This window comes from Haematobia irritans, chromosome 1 (assembly GCF_050003625.1).
Source record: "Haematobia irritans isolate KBUSLIRL chromosome 1, ASM5000362v1, whole genome shotgun sequence".
Classification (NCBI taxonomy): Eukaryota; Metazoa; Arthropoda; class Insecta; order Diptera; family Muscidae; genus Haematobia; species Haematobia irritans.
This window is the reverse complement of record NC_134397.1, coordinates 3861575-3887413: the sequence shown is the minus strand read 5'-3', so window position 1 is coordinate 3887413 and position 25839 is coordinate 3861575. Positions and strand designations below refer to the sequence as shown.

Sequence of the window (25839 nt, the reverse complement as noted above, 5' to 3'; positions counted from 1 at the left end):
TAGAGATAGGGATAGGGAAAAATGTGGTTTGCTGCTTCTTATAAGTCTGAAGAAAAAAACTTAATCCGATTTGCAAAAAAATTACTGGTCTTTATGGTTCCATATATGTGCACTACAATAAGTTCATATTGCTCCAAATTTTATTATTGGGATCCTATATTCGTAATTTTCATCTTAAAATGTTGAATATCGAATACCTATATCGACAAAACAGCCTATTTTATTTAAGTATTCCGAAATCAATCGTATTAGTATTCTATAGCGGGTATATGATATTCGGCCTTCATTGTACCTGTCAATTGTTACCAAGATACTGGGTTATTATTTCTTTCAGAGTATTGCCGATTTACAGTCTGAAGACATTACACAAATATGATGGGAAAGTTACGAAGAAAAAGATAATAATAAGTTTTAGGAAACGGAATGGTCTAAGTGGCCACCCAAACAGTTTCTATGGGTTGGTCTCATCCTAACCTAAATTAACCATTGTGACCAATACCACTAATTGCTTGTTCATTTGTTTCATATAAAATATATTCGGTACATTAATTTCCATATTTGGGAGTCTAACCCCGAATAATGGAAATATTACATCTCCATAATATGGCAAAAAATACGAAAACAACAAAATTTTGTATTTTAGCACCTAGTAGTTAATTTTTCTTATGACTTCTAATTCAAACACAAGGGTTAGCAGTGTATATACAAATAGCAACACACAATGCTCAGATAACTTAATTAACACGTAATCCCAGAAATATTAATAAACCCATTGATATAATCTTATATTGCTGAATAAGATACATGTATATATATTCTTATACATATATGTGTTCCCTTAATAGTTTATGAATAGTTGACCCGGTATATGGGGTTCTTGCGATACCTTCATTTCTTTCATGTCTTTAATTTTAGACACTGAACATACAACAGGTGATGAATGACAAATTTCATTTTAAACTGCACTCAAAAACGCTTTTTTTCATAAATAAATCAAGAATAATAGAAAAAACGGCCAAAAAGCTAAGCAAATAAGAATGCAACTTGCAAACAAAAGAACAGGCAAAAGTAAAAATCAATTCACTCCACATCCACCATTCAAGAGAAAAGGGAGAGCAAGACAAACATTTTTGCTCGCAAATAAAATCAAACAGAATAACGGATACGGAAACTCTCATTAGAATGGGAAGTTGGAAAGAAAACAAAGAATAACGAAAATAATTTCTTTTGAAAATAGTGTATGAACAAAACAGAAATTAATTGAGAAGAATTTTGTTTTTTGTATTTGTGTGAGAAAGTGGAAAGTGGATGTGATTTGTGTTTTGGTGGCCTTCATAGTGTTTGGTGTCTAAGGAGAACTTAAGAGACGATTTCGATTGTGGAGATGGCCTCCAAAAATTCTTGCTGCCTCCTATTATTCCCCTCTACACGCACACCCATACAATAATCATATTTTGTGCTTGTGTTTGTATTTTACTCAAAATTATTTTTCTAATCAATACGTGTTGCTTGGTTTAAAGTGTTTGAAAATAAGAGAAATCGTGGAGTTCCGAATTTTACTGTGTTCCAAGTGTATCGAATTGGTCTTAGATAAAATGAGCTGTGGTACTTACTTTTCAACACCTTTTTGGGGCTGCCCTTTTGGGGACTACCCTTCTGAGGAGAACCATGACGTGAGGCTGCAGTTTTCTTGGGACTACCTCGCTGAGATTCGGATTCGCGTTTGGTAATAGCAGGCATTAATTTCTCCCTTGTGGGGGAAGGCAGTAGGGCGCCCTCTTCAACATCTAGAGGCATAAGAAAACAAATCAGAAATTAGTACATATAAAATGTAACTTATAGTGATATGAAATAGTAGGTAACCTGGTCCAGTAGTGCGTTCCAAATGATGACGTATATGACTGAAACGTGCTGGCAGTGCATTAAGTTCATCTTTATTATCCAAAATGTAAGCCTGACCAGGAACTCTAGGCTTTTGGGGTTTCAACACTGGTGTGGTTTTCTTGTTATTCTCTTGATCTTTCTCTTCCTTGGTAATGGGTCTATAATTGTATTAAAATATAGTGGTTAGTAAGGTAGTTTGGGAGCATATCTACTATCATCATTATTACGAACATTAGGATGTAACGAATTTCTTCATCAAGTTAGAAAGAATTGTTTGGATTAACGACTTTAATACAAATTTATAACAATAGAAATGAATTGTATAAAAACTAATTTGATAAAAATTTGTGTTTGTGTGTATAAAAAGCATATAGTTTCGGATGGAATATAGACGTGAGCTAATCACTTTTGTGAGATACTCACACACTATGTTTAGTGGTTTGCCATATTCCATGCAGAAAAGCCATTTGTGTTTATTATTGCTATAAATAAAAGTCAATGCAGAAACTCTCATGGCCCATAGTTTATTAAGAGCTCAATTAAAATTCATTCGTCTATACATTACTTAAAATGCATACTAGTGCTGGAGTTCTAGCTGAGATTGACTAAATTAAATTGAAAAGTGTGGTAAGTTCTTACATTGTCTCATATCGAACGGCATTCACATTCTGTATTAGGTTTATTCTGCGTTCTTAAGGTGGTTTTCAGCGCAATTTGGAACGCCGTTCGGACTCGGCTATAAAAAGGAGGTCCCTTGTCATTGAGCTTAACATGGAATCGGGCAGCACTCAGTGATAAGAGAGAAGTTCACCAATGTGGTATCACAATGGACTGAATAGTCTAAGTGAGCCTGATACATCGGGCTGCCACCTAACCAAAACTAAAAGTCTAAATGATTATATTTCGAGAAGATTATCTTCTTTTAAAATCATGGATAAAGAAAATCCAGGCTATTGATTTCATCTTCCAAGAAGTTGCCGCCAAAACAGCTGATTTTCGGCTCGACAACGGAGCAAATTACCCACTCTTTTTGGTAAGTTTCTTCCAATGCAGTTGTCAAAGAAGTCCTCTCCTCTAAAATTAGTGAAATCTTGTCATTGTCAGAGGAAATTTCCTAAAGTTTCGTTGTTCTCGCCACAAACCCCCTATTCGTTATAGTTAATCTCTCCAATTCGACACAGAAGTGCCTTTGACACTATGTGTCTCAACAGAATTTTATTGGATCTCTCTTAGTTATCATATCAACGATTTTGTTTGACCTTTGCAATAGACGATTCCTATCGTAGAATCACGCTATGTACAAAACCACATTAAAACCAATTTGACTTATCTCCTCCGCTAAATAACTTTTCGATAATGGACGGAAACAGGGATTGAAATCATACATTTTTATACCCTAAACCACATAGTGGTCAGGGTATAATAAGTTTGATCGGCCAAAAAAGTGCCTACCAGAAATATTGATTTTATACCCCATAAAATATATACCGATCGTCTCAGAATCACCTCCTGAGTCGATCTAGTCCGTCCGTCCGTCCATGTATTTGCTGTTCACAGGATTCCGGTCGCAATTATTAACCGATTTGGATGAAATTTGGTACAGTGTGTTTTTTGGCCACAAGGACGAACGCTATTGAATTTGGAAGAAATCGGATCAAATTTAGATATAACTCTCATATATATGTATCGCCCGATTTCGACAAATGGAGTCACGTTGAGCATTTTTACAAACCGATCGTCATCAAATTTTGCACATAGTAAACTTTTTCACCGTTTAAGTCTGCAAAATTTCATCGAAATCGGTTCAGATTTAGATATAGCTCCCATATATTTGTATCGCCCGATTTTCCCAAATTTGGCCATAAAAACCTTATTTATTAAGCGATCTTACTCAAACTTGGCTTACTCTAACCTTTTTTTGGTACTGACAAAATGTGCCAAAAATAATCGAAGTCGGTTCAGATTTAGGTATAGCTCCCATATATATGTATCGCCCGATTTTGCCAAATTTGGCCGTAAAACCCTTATTTATCAACCGATCGTACTCAAAGTTAGCTAAATATAACCTTCTATACCTCTAACTGTATGTGCGCAATTTCATCGAAATCTGTTCAGAGTTAGATATAGCTACCATATATATGTATCGCCCGATTTGGTCAAATTTGGCCATAAAACTCTTATTTATCAACCGATCGTACTCATAGTTTGCTAACTGTAATCTTCTATAGCCCTAACTGTATGTGCGAAATTTCATTGAAATCGGTTCAGATTTAGACATAGCTCCCATATATATGTATCGCCCGATTTTGCCAAATTTGGCCGTAAAACCCTTATTTATCAACCGATCGTACTCAAAGTTGGCTAAATATAACCTTCTATACCTCTAACTGTATGTGCGCAATTTCATCGAAATCTGTTCAGATTTAGATATAGCTACCATATATATGTATCGCCCGATTTGGTCAAATTTGGCCATAAAACCCTTATTTATCAACCGATCGTACTCATAGATTGCTAACTGTAATCTTCTATAGCACTAACTGTATGTGCAAAATTTCACCGAAATCGGTTCAAATTTAGATATAGCTCCCATATATATGTATCGCCCGATTTTGAAAAATTTGCTCCTAATAACCTTATTTTTGATCATAGGGGCCTCATTTATTAACTGATCGTACTCAAATTTTACTCAAAGTGACCTTCTGTGGTATCAATCATACGTGCAAAATATTATACAAATTGGTTCAGATTTAGATATAGGTCCCATATATATATGCATCGCTCGATTTTGTCATATTTGCACTGTTAGAAAAATATGTTTTTCATATGTTCCGATATAAACAAAATGTGTTTCGGGCACGATTTTAAACCACAATATATTTAAGTGCGAACATGTAATGTTCCTAAACTAGCACTAAATGTTTGGGACATCTATGTTAATATGTTAGAATATATTATGTTTGGGGCATGAATGTTTCATAAAAATCATATGTGTGAATACAAACATATATAAATTTACAAATTTCGACTAAACATACATATGTTGTGATATTTTATTCAAAGCGACAGAGAGAGTATAGAGAGAAATAGAGATGGAAACCGGGAGAGTTGACGAAAGATATCAATATAACACAGCAAAAGAGTCAAAAGAGAACAATTTCTGTGAAACCGCTTGTATGTTGTTTCGGAAAACTGTTTTATGATAAGGCCAAAAATTTGATATTTTTAAGTCTAAATATTATTTAATTTGAATAAAGAGAATATACATTCTGAACCAAGAGAATAGACATTTGAAAAACAAACAGCTTATGTTTTCGCCTTGAGAGCAGCATTTTATGTATGTGTGGACATGTGTTTTGTTTATCATTTTGGCATTATGGGCACAATTTTTTTCTTGGTTCGCTAAAAGAAATCAGGGGTCTTCATAAAAATAACGAAAGGGCACTATACTCTTTTTAGAGTTGGGACAGTAAAATGAAATAATGAGGAAATAGTGAAAAATTACACAGTAAAATGTAAAAAAAAACAAACTTTAGTTCCTCTTTATTAAAAAGTAGTCCACGAGGAGTTGACGGACACCATCAAATATAAAAGCGGGCATTAAGTTCGAGTTTTACAGCTAAAACAATTTAAAAAGTTTATTTTCTTTAAAATGAATTATTAAAGAAAAATAAAAGGAATTTTAGAGCGATGGTGTTAAATGCTAGTAAAAAACTGTTCACTCCTAAATAAATTTATGTTTATATTATAAAATTATGTATGTATGTTTATACTCGACTCCACGTTCTTCTTTTGTTAGTTTTTGAATTCCTTCCAAATTTTAATGTTTTGTACAAAAACAGTTTTTTATTACAAGATTGTTATTTTTGCAATAAAAAATAATGTTTTATCCAAAAATCAGTCAATTTCGTTTATATCAAGCACTGTTACTGACTATAAATCAATAATAACGCACATTTCGAAGTTTCATTCTTAATTGGTTTGATTCATACCTTAAGAACAGAAGTTGTTATGTTTCTATTGGGAATTTTCATTCTAAGCCTTATTATGCTCCCTCTGGTGTTCCCCAGGGTAGTGTTTTGGGCCCACTTCTTTTTGTTTTATTCATTGATGATATCAGTTCTTGTTTTCGTTTTGGAAATTTTCTTTTGTATGCGGACGATTTGAAGGTTTTTTCGGCCATTAATTGCAGTAATCACATATCTCAACTTCAGGACGATATTAATCGCCTATATAGTTGGTGTGAAATGAATCGCTTGAAACTGAATATTAGAAAATGCTCGTACATTCGTTTTTCTAGGCGTCTATTGACCATTGAATCAGAGTATAGTATTAATAACATTTTATTACGCAGAGTTGAAAGTACTTTGGACTTGGGAGTGGTTTTTGATTCGAAGTTCACGTTTAACTTGCACATTGATTACATTGTTCCTAAGTCATATTCTCTCTTAGCTTTCGTTATGAGAAATGCTAAAGATTTCACAAATCCGTACACACTGAAATTGCTATATATTTCTTTTGTTCGGTCTAGGCTTGAATATGCTTCCATGGTTTGGAATCCTTTCTATTCGGTTCATGTTAACCGCATTGAAAGAATTCAAAAGAAATTTTTGAAGGCTTGTCTTGCTTCTCTTAATTTTCAATCACCTTTACCTTCATATGAATCTCGGTGCAAACTTATTCATCTAGATACATTGGTCAATAATCGGTCTCGTTGTTCTGTTTTATTTATATTTAAGCTAGTGTCTGGTTTAATAGATTCTTCTTTTCTTTTAAGTCTTATAAAATTTAAGGTACCTATTCATATTCTTAGATATGAGGAAACTTTTTATATCTCTACTCATACTACAAACTATTCCAGAAATGAGCCCATTACGCGTTCGCTTTTTGAATATAATGCTGTAAATGCTAAACTTAATTTAGACTTATCAATGTCTTTGAAAAAATTTAATGAAGTACTAGAATCTTACTACTTTTAGTTTACGAGCTAGTCTGTAAGGATTTTTGTATATCCATAGACTTAAATAAATAAATAAATAAATTAAAAAAAAAATAATATAGTATAAATATAAATGTGTAAATTAAAAAAAAAAAAAAAAAAAATGTTCGGTCGGAGCAGGGATTGAACTCACGACCCTTTGCATGCAAGGCAGACATGCTAACCACTGCTCCACGTGGCAAACAAATGTATGTTTCTGTTAAATAATGTTATGTTTGCATGGGCTCGTGGGCGCTGCAAACTATGCTATATAAATGTAACTTAAAACGATAATTATCTACTGGCGACTATAACAGCTACGTAGCCCAGTGGATAGTGTGTTGGCTTACAAACTGTATGGTCCTCGGTTCGATTCTCCGTGCAGGCGAAAGGTAAAATTTAAAAAATTTATAAAAGTGAATAATTTCTTCAACATTATTTGTATTACAGAAAAAGGTGCCAATAACTAAAAAATTTCGTGGAAGTGAAAATTACGAGTATGTTAGGGAATGAGCACAATCGTGTTTGGGAAAAATTCTTCCAAGCATATAATATTTTTGGCTCAAAATGCTTCCAAACATATAATATGTTCACATAAAACAAACATATTAATGTTTCCGCAGTATGCAATAATATATGTGCTTCCTGCAAAATATGTTTGGAACATATGTTAAAGAAGCGATTTTTTTTGAGGGTGTGGCCATAATACTCTTATTTATTAACCTATGTTATTCAAATTTCAAATTTTGATGTACTAGCTGATCGTATTTGGACTTACATGTAGCTCTTACATAAATCTATTGCCCTATTTGCAGAAATTTAGATTTATTACCCACAACTAATTGGCCGATTTCCTCTTTTTTAATAATGGACTCAATATTAGTGACATACTAACTCTTTTGGTGCAAAATAAATTATAGCTCCTAATATTAGACATTTCTGCTCAGATTGTGACACCCATAAACATGTACCCCCCTTTATGTTCTCCAAAACCTATACCAATGATACCCCAAAAATGCTTATGTTTACTAATTCAGTTGGGGTGGTTTAGGGTATGATATAGTCGGCCCCGCCCGACTTTCTACTTTACTCACTTGTTATATTTTAGAAAAATTTGCGTTACCATTTTTGTCCGAACTGATCAAACGGATCCGACAGATTCCATCCAACTTTTCTAGTGGATTATTATTATTTTTTTTAATTTCATATTCAACAGATTTGCCAAAACTGCACGTTGAGTTATCATTTTCAATCTATCGCCAACCGAAATATCTGAATTCAGAAATTTATAAAACGTTTTTATTTCTTCATGGTTCGTCGGATTTTTCAACAGGGATTGGTTCATATGGATATGGATAAATTTTTGTATGGTCGTTTTAGGACACATATTGATATCACATGGGGCCTGACGAAAATTTAAGAATACGTTCTATGAGAGCTGTATATAGTAGTGAATCGCCCAATTTTTGAATTTAAATCACTATAACTAACAAATTTCGAGTGGAAAATTTATGAAATTGGGGCTCCTGGGCCGCCAAAAAATCATATGGGAGCGACATACTATATAAACATGAACCAATATGTACCAATTTTTGCTGGGTAGTTAGACGGAGTATTCGTATTTCCCAATATCAATAAAAACGAGACGAGTTTAAAGCCTATATCTGGTGTTGGTGCGAAATAGATGTAATTTCAACAGAAGGACGGACGCACAACTCAGAATTTCAGCACGACCAAGAAGATATTCAATATATGGGCCCTTTTCTTTTTGAAATTAAATTAAAAAATTAATTCACTTGCGCCAATTTTGAAAATCGTTGTTCCAAAATGAAATGTTGCTGTGGCAAAACTAATATCAAAATAACATAGAACAAAACTTTATACAAATTATACCCAACTCAAGAAATATTCTATATATTCCTTTCCATTCACAAAATTTGATTCGAAATTTTGCCACATCGTAATGCATAAGCACTTCATCAAACCTACCTTGGCATGGTAGAGGCCAAGCAAAGTGATGAGAGCGAACTACGCTTCGACACCTGATCCCAGAGATCCTTTTGTTTATTATACAGTTCGGGATCGATTTCTGTTCCCCAACCGCGAGACTTTATGGAATCAAGGCAAATAGAAATTAAATATGGTTAATTATTTAAATCCTTTGGATAATATGGCAAAATTAACATCTCCAACTGACCTTATATTCTCCAGCCTTTTTGCGTAATTCTACTACCTCTTTGAACCATAAATCCAAATTCGGTTTGGAATGTGGTGGTGCCGAGCCATTCATTATAATCTCACCCTGTTGCTCGTGCTTCGCATGTTGTCGCTTATTGTCCCCATCGGTGATGTCCTCGAAACCGAAATTCTCCTTCTTCGTAATGAAGTGATTGGGTCTTTCCTGATCGATCAATTGCGAAAAGGGTCTGGCCGCAACCTTTCTCTCCTGGATGGTTACTTGTCTAAGGTTTTTGTATTCGGTTTGAGAAATTTTTAAGGGTGCAAAAATTTCAAAATATTTTGTACAGAAGTTGGTTGATTGATTGATTGATAGTCATTGGTTCATGATTTGGTGATTTGAAGTTGATTTTTTTTGGTATTAAGCCAGTGCATTGATTTAAGCCATTTAGATGCATTAGGGGAACAGTTGAGATATGTATTTCGTGTTAGAAATATTTTTTTTTATTATTTTTTAATTAATATTTTAAAAAATTTCAAAGTTTTTAGACCATCGTTTTTGAATTGATGATTTTGTTTGTTTATTGATTTAATATGATGGGGAAAGAAAGCATTTGTTTTTTTTTAGTTTTTATTTAAGCATCAGGTTGTGGCATTCGCGCAAGCATCCGTTCAGTTGAGTTTTGAGTTTAAAGGATCAAAAATAACCATTTTGAGGTGAGAGAGAAAAAAAGTTCATAAAAAATAAAAAAAAACGAAACAAAATTCATTTGAATTAATTGAAAGTTTTGGTTTTAACGCATCGATGATTTCTATTGATGAAGGGTGCGTTTTGAATTTGGAATTGGTGATGATTCTATTGGAAAAATTCCTCTAAATTATTTACAATGGAGTTTGAGAGAATAAAAAAAGGAATTAAAAGAAAAAACTAAAGGACGTTTAAAATGAAGTAAAAAAAAAACTAAATAAGACATAAATAATGTATGAGAAGTATACCATATACAAATCCCATGAAAATTTTCCCTGTTTTAAAGAACAATTTGAAGCACAAAAACTTTTCTCAAGAACTGTACAATAATTTTGATGACCAATGGTAGTAAAATAATTTTATTGTTTATTTTACTTTATTCTTGTTTATCGATATTTTTATTAGCCTTCTACAGTAGAATACAAGAGAAATATTTTTGCCACTAGGAGCATTTGTTTCTGACAGACCATTGTAAGGACATGAATGATCTTCACAATTCAATTAAAAACAGTTTGCTGCTAAAACAAAGTCTTTGGTATACTGCTCTGAGAAGCAGTATATGTATCAGTATAACTTCCCAGTAAGTAGTGGAGTTGAAGAACACTTCTACTAGTTCAAAGCAATACCGTATGCTTGTGAGTAATGAATTATCCTCAGCGGAATGAGTACTCCCAGCAATAATCGTAAAGTTGTTATGGTGAAAAACTGCTTATCAAAAGCATTTGTGTCATACGCCGAGTAATGACTTACCATAACCGGACAGTTTTGATTACCATACATTACATTTGCATGTGTACTACCTGATAGCAAATGTATTTGCTGTTTATTTCTTCCAAAATACATTGCTTGTATTTCTAGTTCGCGCTTACAATTTAGCTCTGGAATTGTGGCAGAGAACTACATTCCCCCATTAGATATATTCTTGCGGAAGTAAGCAAGATGTTCTTTAATAGTAATTGCAATTCGAAATAATTTCAATTTCGAAATAATAACTTTCAATATTGCTTAGTAATAAGAGTTTTAGCTGATATTATAGTCTACAATTTCATCACTGAAATAGTCTGCAATATAATGCCTGCGACTTCGCTCTATTGTTTAATTAAGATCTATATCTAAATTTGATACGAATAGTGACCAGGGGCTAGACTTATACCCATACATATTAGTTATATTATCCTTCAAACAAATATGATTGATCCGCGATGAATCGTAACATATTGCTCTCTGACACAGATGAAGAAGATTCGGCCTTAAATAAAAATATATATAAAGGTCGTCATTTTTTCGTCATTAGTCGTTTTTCAACAAAGTCTACTTTAGAAAGATTTACGAAAGCACCGAAGGAGAGAAGGTTGCCACTTGTAGCATCACAATACAGTGAATAGTCTAAGTGAGCCTTAAATAACGGGATGGCTCAAACGAAGGCTGAATAAAAATGGGAGACAGTTGCCATCAATAGGCCCCGTCAACTCTAGTGCTTTTGTATGAATCGTACACTTATAATCTAGAGTCTATGTATAACCAGTTTTTTACGCCGAATATGATATATATAGTAAGTCGTTAAATCCAATTAATTCTTTCTTACCTGATTTATAGAATTTTTTTTTCTAATTTATTGGTTTAAGAAGTAAAGTAAAGAGTTTCTAGTAAAGAAAGTTAGTTGGAAAATTAAAAAGTCGTTTAAAGACTTTCCCTCACATCTAAATTTGTGAGTGTTAGGTATTTATCGTTGACAATACCATATAACATAAAACAGAAAAGGTGCATTTTTAATTCTAACAACTTCACCTGTATAAGTATTCGAGAATTGCATAGTGTTCACAATTAGTTGCATATTAAATAAATAACAATGTGTATAATAACATAACTGTAGTGGATTTTGATATTCACTTAGAGTGTAAAATTTTCTAAATTGAAATTTGAATCGTTATAAATACCTAATGTAATATACTAAAGAAACAGATTCCACTGGTAGAGAAGATGTAGGTGCATGTGAATAGTGCTAAAACTAGACCCTAGAAACGGACGAAGCATTTCCAAATTTATATGATCCTAGGATAGGTTAGGTGGCAGCCCGATGTATCAGGATCACTTAGACTATTCAGTCCATTGTAATACCACATTGGTGAACTTCTCTCTTGTCACTGAGTGCTGCCCGATTCCATGTTAAGCTCAATGACAAGGGACCTCCTTTTTATAGCCGAGTCCGAACGGCGTTCCACATTGCAGTGAAACCACTTAGAGAAACTTTGAAACTCTCAGAAATGTCACCAGCATTACTGAGGTGGGATAATCCACCGCTGAAAAACTTTTTGGTGTACCCTAAGGAGATCGCTAAGCGATGACTTGTGAATGAAGTTCTTGGACAGAAATCAAAGCTAAAGAATTTTAATTCATTACTTTCAAAACTATATTAACGATAAAGGGTGATTTTTTTAAGAGCTATAGGACAATTTTGCAAAAAAACGCATAAAGAATGCATGAAATTTCTATTTGAATCGATAGTCCATATAATTTAATGTTTGAAGATTATTTCATGAAAATGTTGACCGCGACTGCGCTTCAAGCCAAAATTGGGCTTAGCGAACGAACCGGCCAATAATTCGGCCGGTATCTCACGAATAAATTATCTATATTGTCTTCCAATGCGTCAATTGATGCGGGCCCTACAATAAATAGCCTGAAGGCAATCGGGACCGATAATTAACCGTCTAGATCATGCGATTTAATTATCGGTCCCGAACGTGAAATAAAATTTTCACCGAACTCGCCTTTCAATAACTCCATTGTTACGCGTAATGTGTGACACGCGGCACCGTTTGTTGAAACCCCAAGTCAAGCTCTTTCATTTTAGCCGAAAAAAAATACTTGGATACCATCTCACTGTAGAGCTAAACATTCGCAGATACTTTACGATTGGTATCATCTTTGAAGAAGTGCAGTCCAATGATTCAACCAGCCCAGAAACCGCACCAAACTGTGACCTTTTCTTAATGCATTGTTAACTTTTGCAATGCTTCACGCTGATCTTCACTCCAAAATCGACAATTCTGCTTATTTAGGTACTCATTGAGCCAATAATGAGCTTCGTCGTTGATCACAATAAGCGCGCGATTAACTTTCTTAACAGAGCACAATAGTTTTCAAGCGCTGTTTATTTGTAAGACGATTCATGGTTAACTTATAGACCAAACTGAAGATGTTTGACAGTGAAGATTAGGTTAGGTTAGGGTAGGTTAGGTTATGTGGCAGCCCATGTATCAGGCTCACTTAGACTATTCAGTCCATTGTGATACCACAGTGGTGAACTTCTCTCTTATAACTGAGTGCTGCCCGATTCCATGTTAAGCTCAATGACAAGGAACCTCCTTTTTATAGCCGAGTCCGAACGGCGTTCCACATTCCAGTGAAACAACTTAGAGAAGCTTTGAAACCTCGGAAATGTCACCAGCATTACTGAGGTGGGATAATCCACCGCTGAAAAACTTTTTGGTGTTCTGTCGTAGCAGGAATCGAACCCACGACCTTGTGTATGCAAGGCGGGCATGCTAACCATTGCACCACGGTGGCTCCCAAAACACAAAACGTGCTTCAGCTGTTTAATCAGTGTTGTCAAAAAGATAAAATCTAAAAAAATCACCCTTTATTAGAATTTCTAATCCATTTTGTAAGCCAGACACTTGGACATTTGATGTATTCTAATCTAGTTCGGAGATGCTCAAAAAGGCACTAAAATGGCGATGCCCAAAATGTTAAATTCTGTTACACTACATAGGCGTTTTAATTGTATCAAAATTTAAATTAGGTTGTCCAAAGATGTGAATGAGAACATCCAAAGTATTGTAAATTCTATGAAACTTTTATGGTGTATATTGTAAAAAGCATTTTTTTATTTTGAATATTTGGTGTTTGATATACTTCTCATAGAAAAAAAAATGGAAAATAAACACAAATTAAAATATCTAACTAATTACTAGCACAAAATAAAATCAAAGAAAGAAGAAATAAATATTTAAACATGAAACATAATCATAGAAGCTTAGGAATAATTTGCATACTTTTCACTTGGTTTTCTATCTTCAGCATCGCTAACCAGCGGCTCCAACTCATGTAGTGTGGCTAAAATATAAATATACACATTTAAATTCATTTCTTAACAAAACAGGAACAATATTTTCACAGAATAACAACAATAATGCTTAATCATTCATTCATTTTGTATAAAAAAAAATTGTATTTCTTTCATTATCATGAAAATGATTTCCTTAGAAAATGGCAAATGGTGGCAATTAAATGAAATACTTTGAATTTTTCAATAAAAATGAATGCATGGTTTTTTGCTTTTCCAAGATGATTGAATATGATAAAACAATACGAGTATAATTAATAATATTAACTATAAATATTTATATATAGATAAGAAAAAATACATTATAACAATACGATTTATCAAAGAAAAGTTGTTTTTTTTTTTGGTTTCAAATACAATACTTTTGTAAAAATAGTAGAAATAGTAGTAATGGTAGTAGAAGTACTTAGTATGTTTGCAATAGTTTTACAACATTTCTCATTAATCTCAAATGTCAAATTCGAATTTGTTTGATTAGTAAACAAATGAACAACAACAGCAAATTTGTATATTTTGTCTATAGATTTTTCGTCATTTCCAGAGTTTCCTCTAGATATTTTAGTCTTATTAGTTTTTTTGTTTAATTTTTTAAGGGGGTCCTTTTGTGGTTAATTACATTTAGAACAAACAAAACGTAACGTAACGTTCTTTCGGTTAATCAATACACAACATAAATAAAAGCTAAATCAACTAAAATAAACTATAAACTTCTTAAACATATTGGCTAAACAGCTTGGATAGAACGACAGACAGACAGATTTAGATGTGAGGGGAAAGAGAAATAAGTCACCGGTATACTGGCTTCAACAACACATAAAAATCATCAAAATTTTAATGTCTTTATTATTAATAATTAAAAAAAGTCTTATGAATGTATTAAATGTAAAAGATACAGAATCAAGAATACAAATTTTAGCAAGTTCTGTCATTATTCTACAAATTCCTGCGTAATTTTATTTTTCTATCTAAATTTGTAATTTTATTTCTAGATAGGTAATCTAAATCCAAGCTGGTATTAGAATGTGAAATTTATTTAGGAACTAAATCGATTTTTTGTAGATCGATAATTGGATCATACGTATGTAACTCAATATGCAACGATCATGAAGATCTACTTATTCAATGGCGAAAATAGAACTCTGAATTGAACTGCCCCTTTTGTCAAAAAAATTAGTCCAGAATTTCATCTAAGCGATGAAACTTCGAATAACCTTTTCTAAGCATAGGACCAAAAATTCCATTTGACCTTATTATCATATTATTTCTGGATTTGCATATTAGGAATCGGCGAATAAATTCTCCATATTGTCTTCCAATGCATCTGCTATAGAAATCAAACAACTTTTAATCGTTTTTTGAACCATTCCTCGTTAGATTTGATAAGTAAATTTTATGCATTTTTATCCTGCCATTCATCCAAAAAGTTTCAAGCTGCAACGTTAAAGTTGGAACTTCAATAATTTTTCAAAATCCATAAATAAAAAAAATCCATAAATAAAAACAAACTTTTTCGCGGACATATGGCAGCCACTTAGCGATTTCGTTATGTAGAACTTCGTAAGAAGGATGTGGTCTTCAAACATGGTCATGGTGGCCATTTGACAAATTTCAAATCAAGGGTATACATTCAAAAATTTGTACAAAATTCATAAATCAAAAGATCGAATTTTTCACACTTTGAAAAGGTTTAAATATTGGACGTAAAGGGTGATACGGTCAAAATTTGGTCAAGGGAAAACGCGTGTAAATCGGTGAAATCGTTTATTTAAAAAATCAAATTAAATTTCTTTTTCAAGTTCAATTAGTATAAAATTCCGGAAAAATATTCAGTTAGGCTTTCGCTTTTCCAAATCCGAATTGCCGGGCCTCACGCTTGACACCTGCCATCAGATTTTGTACAGCCACCTTGTCCACCTTCTTCGCCGCAGAAAGCCAGTTTGCCTTGAACTGCTGCTCGTCATTAGCAGTTGTTTTGGTCTTCTTTAGGTTCCGCTTGACAATAGCCCAGTATTTCCCAATTGGGCGGAGCTCTGTCGTATTGGGAGGGTTCTTGTCCTTGGGAACCACCTGCACGTTGTTGGCGGCGTACCACTCCATGGCCTTTTTACCGTAATGGCAAGATGCCAAATCCGGCCAAAACAGTACGGAATAACCGTGTTTCTTCAGGAAAGGCAGCAGACGTTTATTCAAACACTCTTTCAGGTAAATTTCTTGGTTGACAGTCCCGGAAGCTATGAAAATGCTGCTTTTCAAGCCACAGGTACAGATGGCTTGCCAAAACAGATATTTTTTGCGAACTTTGACAGTTTTATGTGCTTGAAAATATCTGCTACCTTTCCCCTTCCTTTTGCCGTATAAAACTCCTGTCCCGGAAGCAGCTTGTAGTCGGCTTTGACGTAGGTTTCATCGTCCATTACCACGCAATCAAACTTCATCAGCATCGTCGTGTACAGCCTCCGGGATCGCGCTTTGGCCGTCGTATTTTGTTTATCATCGCGATTTGGAGTCACTACCTTCTTGTAAGTCGATAGTCCCGCTCGTTTTTTGGCTCGATGCACGGTTGTAGACGATACACCCAGCTTATTTGCGGCATCTCGGAGAGAGAGGTTAGGGTTTCGCTTGAAACTACCGGCAACTCTCTTTGTCGTCTCAGAAGAGTGAATTCCAAAATCAAAATAGGAGCAACATTCTACACACACACACACCTTCAAAATGAGGGGTGTTCAGGTTTTTTAAATGCAAAATTGAAAGAAATACGTCAAGTTTATATTGACCAAATTTTGACCGTATCACTATTTACTCATTTTTCTTTATTTAAGTCAAACGGTCAAAATTAAATTTCCCACATTTTTTTTTAAAAATCGAAAGGTCGAAAAATAGAAACCTTTGCTTAGCATTACAAACTTCAGAGCCTATATTCTATATCTGTAAGATTGTTTGTTCTAAAAGATACCCTACATTTACAGAAAACAGTTTCAAGGAGTGCTCGTGAATTTAGAAGAACCTCCGGTCAATTCAAAAATAAATCCCTATATTACCCTCATTCTCCTCGAAACGATTGTTTCCACACAGTATACCAATGACTAAATATTGTAGTTAGTCATAATAAAAAAAAAATCTCAAAAATATATCTAAGTGTTAGTACAGACATTTTAAAAAGGCTAGGGAATAAAGACAAAACACAAAGAACTAAGATAAAGATATAGAACGAAATTTTAACCAATGTCGATTTTCCATGTTAGTGTTAGTATAAATACACAATGAATGCAAACGGAAATTAATAATAAAAAAACATATGAAATAATGCATAGGCTCAGAATTTAACCCTAAGGGTAAAAATCCACGTGTATAGACATGAAAGTTTTCAGATTGCCGGTTTATGAATTATAGCAATTAAATGGAAACAATCTGAATTTTGACGATCAGTCCCTAATTTCATGAATAATTTGCTTTTTAAGGGGTTTTACAACAAGAGGGTTTACTTTGAGTCAACCACTATTTGGGTATCTATCACTCTCGAAGCCTTTATTTTCTGGCATTTGACAAGAAGAAATTACTAAAAATGGAATGCGAGTATCATTCTATTTTTAGTAGTTTCTTCTTGTCAAATATCAGAGAACAAAGGCTTCAATAATGCAGTAAAATCTCTAAAATTCTGAGGGATCCCATCACAAAACCATTTTGCCTTATAAGGCTCATTTCCACTTCGGCAGCTACGTTGACCATCAAAATCGTCGCATCTGTGGCTCAAAAAATCCATGAGTTATTATTGGGAAGCCTATCCCTCCTCAACGTGTGACTGTCTAGTACAATTTATCATCCGGTGGGATCCCTGGACTGTATTTTATCGAAAATTTTATGTCTTGCGCCATTGAGAAATGATTAATGATTCAACTGGACAACGTGCCACACAACCATTGTTCTTTTACGGGAAATTTTCCGAACTGTGTTATATCTCAAAAAGGTGATCATAATTGGCAACTCAAATATTTTGATTTAACACCTAGTGACTTCTTCTTTTGGGATCACGTGAAAGATGACCACGAGGACCAAGACCACAAAAATGAGCTCGTGAGGCTATCGAAGGGCAGGTACTTATAGATTTTGTTAAGAAAAATTTTATGAAATTTTCAAAATATTTTGCAATAACCACTTCAGTTTCTTAAGAATCTTTTCAATTTAGAGGGAGAGAGAAATATGTTTTACCTGAAGTGGGGTCTTCCAAATAAGTGGGGTCTTCCAATTATAACTAGGTCTTCATTAAGCAGTCTTGGACAACCTCTTATGGATCTGTTTCATGTTGACCATTTGAATCGCTCCAAAAAGCCAAAACTTATGGAATATGTCAAACAACAATTAATTCGTATAATTATATTTCAATAAATATGTAGAACAAATAAGGTTTTAATACGAAGAGACTATAGAAATTAATAAATTATATTAAAATTTAAAAATTGCGATCAACTGGAGCACATGTACCAGTCCTTTGACAGAAATGATGACATGGCAATTTTACCAAAAAGGCCTGTACAAGCCTGTACAATGTTCTAGTGAAGGCAATCCACTCCACGAATAATTCGAATACTTCGACTAATAAATAGAATAGAAACACTGTAAAGCGATTACAGTGTCAAGCATTGAAGAGCCATCACATTCAAAAAGAATCGTTGTGCAATTCTTTTCAATATTTTGGATTTGTTGTAATCGTCACGATACGAGTAAAACATAACATTTTTAGTAAAGATAGAATGTTTTGTTTTAGCAAAGACGAAACTTCGTATGCGACACTAAGTAACTATCAACAGAAAAATAAACACAATCGTCGATCAGTTGGTTGGCAGAAGTCAGTAAATTCAGGCTGTGAGCGAGTCTGTGCCAACAACAAACAAAATAGGAATGGAGAGTATGTGTGTAGAATACTCTTATAGTTAAGAGAACGAAATAAATTCATCTACACAGCAATGGAAATTATGAAACGAATACAATTGGAATTCCGATTACATTCGAATACTTCAGAACATTGATTGGTGCTTGCTTTATTTGGCTTCTATTTATTCTGTTTCACAAATTACAAGGTTTATATTTTACTCGTTTGAGAAAGGGACAATAAAGTTACTACTCGAATTGTGTGACGTGTGCTTGAAGTAATTGCTTTTGTATTCGTTGCAGAGTTTTGATCTCTACCAATTTCCCGTAGAATTTCATCTGCTTAGATATTCATTATAAAACATTGCTCAAAAAATAAACTTGTTATTCTCCCCCAAATAGACCATTTCATTATTGTTGGCCTCTCTAAATTCAAATATGAAGCCTATAACTAGGGTTCGTATGAATTCGATTATTTATACAAATGTAAATGAAAATGAAAATAAACTGAAAATGATTTAAAAAAAACGCATGCTCCCGCTATAGCAAAATAACACTAAAAATTCAATTCAATTCACACAACTCAACGAGAAAAATAAAGACCCAAAAAGACATCAACTACCTGTTGGCAGACACATGTAGGGGGGGGGGCTACCAACTTAAACGTTAAGGCACAAAGCCATCAAAAACTATAAGCTAATCGTTATTAGGTCAACTAAATATATGGCTTTCTATTTAAGTTGGATTTCTTTACATTTCATCATAAAGGTCGATAGGTCATTCGCTTGGTTGGGTTTGGTCGGTGGGTATTTTAGTTTAATTTCAACAACAACAGCACTTACTTGAATCGCCTACAAATCTTAATATTTTGTTTTTTGTGTTTGCTAAAAAGCTTTTTGTTTACGTTTTAGAAAAATCTCTGTAAAAATCATAAAAAAATAATCATTTTCTGTCTCTTTTAAGTATCTTTATGGAGACTTTGGTAAGTATTTTTGTAACGATTTGTATTATTTTCTTCAATTTCGTTCTATATAAAAAAGAGTGTTTTATAAACATAATACAGGGGTTCGAAATGAATAAAGACAAAAAATGGAAAATAAGCTTGAAATACACACAAATAATAAAAGTGGGGAATGTAGAAGACAAAAATTTGAGAAAAAGATCTTTTAGCTAAGTACTCTTGAACTGAGAATGTAATGGAACAGTACTCGGTGATGAAAGAGAAGTTCACCACTGTAGACTGAATAGCCTAAGTAAGCTGGGCTGTTACTATACCTATCCTAATATAAAACATGTCAAATTCAGAAGAATGTGCTTTACATTCTAAAATATTTTAAAGAAAAATACACATTTTTATCTAAAAGTAACTAGTCATATGTTAAAACAAATACGACAAGTGTGGATTCAATACCTTAGGGTCTCAGAGAACTTTCAACACTTAACAGTGAACCCTCAAATGCAATAAAGCTAATTTAACTCTATGAGAGGGTTTCCTTGACTTTAGTCAAAAAGGGGAAACATATACACAAATTATGAATAAAGATTCACTAAATTTGTATTTCTACACACAAAAAAATTTTTTTTCTGATTCAATCACGAAATTAATTGATCCAATTAATTGTTAATTGAAATGTCTTCAATCATAGAAATGATAGTATCAATTAAAAAATTAATTGAAGGTCAATTAAAAAGTTAATTGATCCAATTAAAAAATTAATTGATACTATTATTTTTGTGATTGATTTTTGTTTCAATTAAAAAATTTTTTGAATCAATTAAATTTTTAATTGAATATTTTTTAAAACTCAATTAAAATTTTAATTGGAAAAATTTTCGTGAAATTTTTTTGTGTGTAAGAAAATAGTTTCAATTGTTTCCTTTAAACTACGACATTTTCTTTAAGAAGTGTAAAATGTCTAATAAACATTCTTGAATTTGTGGACAAATTATTTACTTGTTTTTGTGATTTCGGTGTTTGTAACTTAGTTTAGTAAAATTTACCAATGATTTAAATCCTATTTATACCTACTTTTCTTGTTCTGTTTTTTTTTTTTTTTTTTGATAAGAACGATTTTTATTCTGATTCTGAAAAAAAAATTTAATATTCGATTTTCCAAATTACGAAATCGAAACTTGGGCTTAATTGTATTGACAGTTCATTATGATGTGTTAGATTAGGTTAAGTGGCAGCCCGATATATCAGGCTCACTTAGACTATTCAATCCATTGTGATACCACATTGGTGAACTTCTCTCTTATCACTGAGTGCTGCCCGATTCCATGTTAAGCTCAATGACAAGGGACCTACTTTTTATAGCCGAGTGCGAACGGCGTTCCACATTGCAGTGAAGGTTAAAGTGGCAGCCCGATTAAGATTCAGGCTCACTTAGACTATTCAGTCCATTGTGAAACCACTTATGTATGGTCACACTGGGCAAATATTTGAGAGTAAACAAAAAAGAATCCGTCGCCACAGATAAATCCGAAAACATATTTAGCTCATATTGGATATATAACATCATGGTAGGATTATTTTCCAAAAACCGTATAGATATTTGGAAAATGGTTGTGGAAAAATGTTTGACACTCATTTTGGTCTAAGTTTTGCATAGTGTGACCATAGCCTTAGAGAAGCTTTGAAACACTCAGAAAAGTTTTTCAGCGGTTGATTATCCCACCTCAGTAATGCTGGTGACATTTCTGAGGGTTTCAAAACTTCTCTAAGTGGTTTCACTGCAATGTGGAACGCCGTTCGGACTCGGCTATAAAAAGGAGGTCCCTTGTCATTGAGCTTAACATGGAATCGGGCAGCATTCAGTGATAAGAGAGAAGTTCACCAATGTGGTATCACAATGGACTGAATAGTCTAAGTGAGTCTGATACATCGGGCTGCCACCTAACCTAACCTAACCTAGGTCGAAGCAGGAATCGAACCCACGAAGGCGGGCATGCAAACCATTGCGCCACGGTGGCTCCCTTCATTATGATGTGACTTGCGGCTGTTACGGTTCACTCCAATCATTCATATGGAGCCTTTTGATAACAGGATCACTTGGAATCATTTGGAAAGCTGCACCTTCACAGAAAGCACGTCTTAATCAAGAATGATTAAAAAACTGTGTTAAATTGCCTAGAACCTGATGGACTACTAATTCGTTTGCAGAGCACTATGGATGAAATGACGAAAGTGATAACCCTCGAATATGCTCGAATATGATTTTTGGGTTAACTCAGAACAATAGTCAAAGCAAAAAGTGGTCGTATCCACCCTTTTTTTGTCATTTAAATTAATAAATAGCATTTTCAAATATTTTAATTTTCTTGTTGTTTTAATTAGTTGACCTTTAAACTTTTAATTATATTTGCTTAGTTCGGCTTGAGGTCATGTGAATAAAAACAGATGTTGTTGTTTTTTGAGTTGTATTTTTATATTTAAAATTTTCCAATATTTCGAGACATCTCCGATGCTCGTCTTCAGGGAAATTAATTTAAATTTAAAGAACAGTGAACTTCTTTACAAGGGAGTATATTTACAACTTTATTATTTTAATTTTCTTTTTAATCGAATCGTTAACACAAAATTGGTAACATTTCCCTCGTACATATATCAGTAGTAATACTTTTACACGGGCATGACATTGGAGGAAAGTACTTCCGTGCTAGCATACTAGCAGTCGAAAATAAGTACATCTTCGCAAGCATACCAGCTCTCCAAAAATAATATCTTTACCATAAAGATACCCAAAAAGTGCGAACTCACCCCTGTTGTTTTGTAATCCAACACACTATACCACGCTCCACGACATGGATCTATTCAATGATGTTATTTTGTAATATAAATTATTTATTATACAACTTTAGAAAACAAAGGTATAGTTTATTGGTAATTTTTTTTCTGAAATGTAATTTGGCATTACTTATCGCTACTATTAATGGTGCCCACAGTAGAGCCGAACCAGGACCTCAAGATATGATTTTGATTACCGGTATTAATAGAAAGAATCACTTTTTGCCTACACAGGTAAGTCGTTATTTTTAAATCCCAGGTAATACTGCAAGTAGTAACATTTTGATTACCGGTAGTACTGAAAGAATCACTAGTGCTTACCCAGTTTTTGCTGGGCCTTTATAGATTGCTGCCCGCTTGTATTTATGTTGCACTTTTTTCATAATAAAAATGCTTCCATTTTGGAATCTATCTCCAGCGCTTACCCAAGCGATATAAGCTCTGCTTTATTTTTCAGTAACAGCGTAAGAAAGTCTATATTTGTTTGTCATGCCGATATTCTTACTTACTACTTGCACAAAATCGGCATTTGATTTAAGGCTGTTTCCCCGATGGCATTTCATATCAAGAATACTGTAAGAGTCGCTTGTTGAGACCTGCGGCAAAACGGGACAACTCACCTAAATAGAGCGTTTTAATCGACGATAAAACAATGTCCAATGCAGATTTGTAAAGCTGCATCTGCTTTCTTATTTGCCGTACAAAACGCCTGTTTATATTTGAGATCTACCGTCATTCTGCAGAACTTACGATGCGCTTCATTTATTTCTCCTGCAATGAAATAATTTCGTCCCGTTCAAGAGAACCCAGCTTAGCCAAGTGTATACCAAGAGCCCTCTAAATAAGATATCTCTCGATGACATCGAGACATCTCTCGATGACCATCATACATTTTTTGAAAAAAAGCAATAAGCAATTAAAATTTCGATTTACCTGAAAATATCCTAAATTAGGACAATTCATAAGGATTCGAATAATACTTTAAAATTTATATAGTTCTCCTTTTGTCTATGTACTAGTGTGAACTTCTTCTTTCTTCCTAAGGATCAGGAGTACTTAGCTACATTTTTAATTTTATAATATTTAATAATTGCAAAGAAATTAACGAAATTTGGTGGACTCAAAAAAATTTTTTTTAACTAAAACAAAAATTGAAATTAAAAACAAAAACTATTATTTGTTAATAAAAAACAAAATTTTTTCACACTAATGTGACTAACAAATAAAGCAGTATCATAGTTTTTGGGCAATGGGGGAAATAGGTTAGAAGATTGAAAGAGAGAAAAATCGACGAAAACAGGCAGGGTCAGAAATCATGGGCAATAGTTAAATTTGAACTACGATATTGGAGAACTTTTCAGAATTTGTTTATAGTTTTTCTTTAAAATTCAAAGTATTTTTATCGATTTTAGTTAGCTGTTAAAATTACTCTACATTAAGCGACAGATTTTGGCACAACCATGAATGAAAGAACTAAATTCAGTTAAATTTGAACTACTAAGCCTAGAGGCCATATTCACTGATCTATGGGCTAAAGGCCTACTTTGTTATGGCAACTACGAATGAATATGGCAAACAAGGCATTCTAAAAGGGCTATCGTTTTGAACGATATAAAAACCAAGTAACGAATTGGAACTACTTTTTTCCAATTTTTTTTTTCTTCCAGATTTTAAAAACTCCTCATTAGTTTGCCGCATTTAAGGGAATGTGAAAACAAACAAAGATCCCTTATTTAAATTAATTTACGTTTTTTTTTTTTAATTCTCAATTATGGAATGGATAGTTCTAATTTGTTGTTTCTTTTTTGTTTGTTGGTTTTTCTTTTTAAGTTTATCAAAAAATACTTTAACGAAAACGGAACGTTTAACTGGGATTAAAGAAAAAAGTATGTTTTGAATCAAATATTGTTGTAATTGTGGTTTGGTGGTTTTAAAAAGTTCTTTGTTTTTGGTTTTTAAATTGTAAAAAAAGCGACAAAACTAAAGGAAATGTTTTGGTCGCACCTTCTTTTTGGTTGGTTGTACGTTTTTTATGAACCGAAGGCATGGAACGATCTTGTTGGTGCAGTGGATGGTGCTGTTGATAGCCATGTTGGCCTCGTATCGCACCCAACGATATTGATTTTTTCGGTTGGAGTTGCTGTTGTTCTTTGGCTGTTGCTGTTGATGTTGTTTTATGGACGCTTGACCCAGATTGATCTCGTATTCTACGTACATTGGGCCAAACGAATTGCAAACGATACTCTGTGCTCAACTTTGAGATGGTCTTTTTGAATAGGCCATTCGACTCACCCGCCTGTAAAGATAGACAAGAAAATAAAAAAACAAAAACCAGAAATAATCCAAAAATTCAAATACAACCACAGTGAAACGCACAAAAGCCACACACGCCCACACACACACAAACAAGCACACAACAATACAGCAGTTGACACAAAAGTAATAGATAACACCCACACGCACACACACACACACACACACATCCATTTAATAAAAAAGGTGATTATTTGAAAATAAAAGGACGGTTTTATGGTGTTTAGTTGGTTTGTTTTTTGTAGGTGTTGCCATCCATATCAATGTCATATCCAGGATCAGCCAGAATTTTCATTGGAGTAGGTAAGGATTAAGAAGAAAAGACACAAAAAATACCAAAACAAGAAACAAACAATGTGAAGAAAGAAGAATTGGAAGAAAAAAGAGAGACAGACAAAATACAAGTATTTTTTGGTAAATTTATCGAATATCTTAGATTAAGATTAAAAGAAAATGCTATGTCTTAAATATATATATTACATACATTATATATATATTTTTTTTATGTATAGTATTTAATATTCAAATTCACAAAAATATCGAAAAATGTTCATAATTAAAGATACAAAAAGTTAACAGGACAAGGAATTAAACATGCAATACAATTAAAAAATATTAATTTTGAAAAAAATATATAAAAAAGTTTAAAAAATAACATAAAGTTTATTCAAATTAGTTATATTTTGCCTATTTACATTTTGGAAAACGAGAATCTGAAATATTTTTATTCACTCAAAAACTAAAAAAACAGCAATTTATATGACACGTAATATAAACCAAAAAAGTTTGTTTTCTACGGATTCAAGTTTTAAATATTATGGTTTTTCTATATTTTTGAAGATATTTCTAATATTTTGGGTTGTTTGGAAAGTTTTTGTATAAAATAAATATAGAAAATTATACACCAATATTTTATTAAACTATATTGTCTGTTAAAGTCCCAGACGTCTTGTCAG

At 33.2% G+C, this 25839-nt stretch overlaps 1 protein-coding gene across 21 annotated transcripts in view; it reads right to left on the bottom strand.

Moving 5' to 3' along the window:
- The window catches only part of LOC142220076 (uncharacterized), a 135550-nt gene that overhangs the window by 18977 nt on the left and 90734 nt on the right, over positions 1-25839 (bottom strand). For 20 of the 21 annotated variants that reach the window (XM_075288985.1, XM_075288990.1, XM_075288983.1 and 17 more), the window contains exons 6-11: positions 24575-24866; positions 13847-13907; positions 9060-9324; positions 8852-8970; positions 1864-2042; positions 1614-1787 (exon numbers count right to left, since the gene is read on the bottom strand). In XM_075288985.1, the coding sequence (XP_075145100.1) occupies positions 1614-1787; positions 1864-2042; positions 8852-8970; positions 9060-9324; positions 13847-13907; positions 24575-24866 (1090 nt within the window). The remainder of the gene's footprint in view (positions 1-1613; positions 1788-1863; positions 2043-8851; positions 8971-9059; positions 9325-13846; positions 13908-24574; positions 24867-25839) is intronic. The other variant, XM_075288991.1, reaches the window with a different exon arrangement.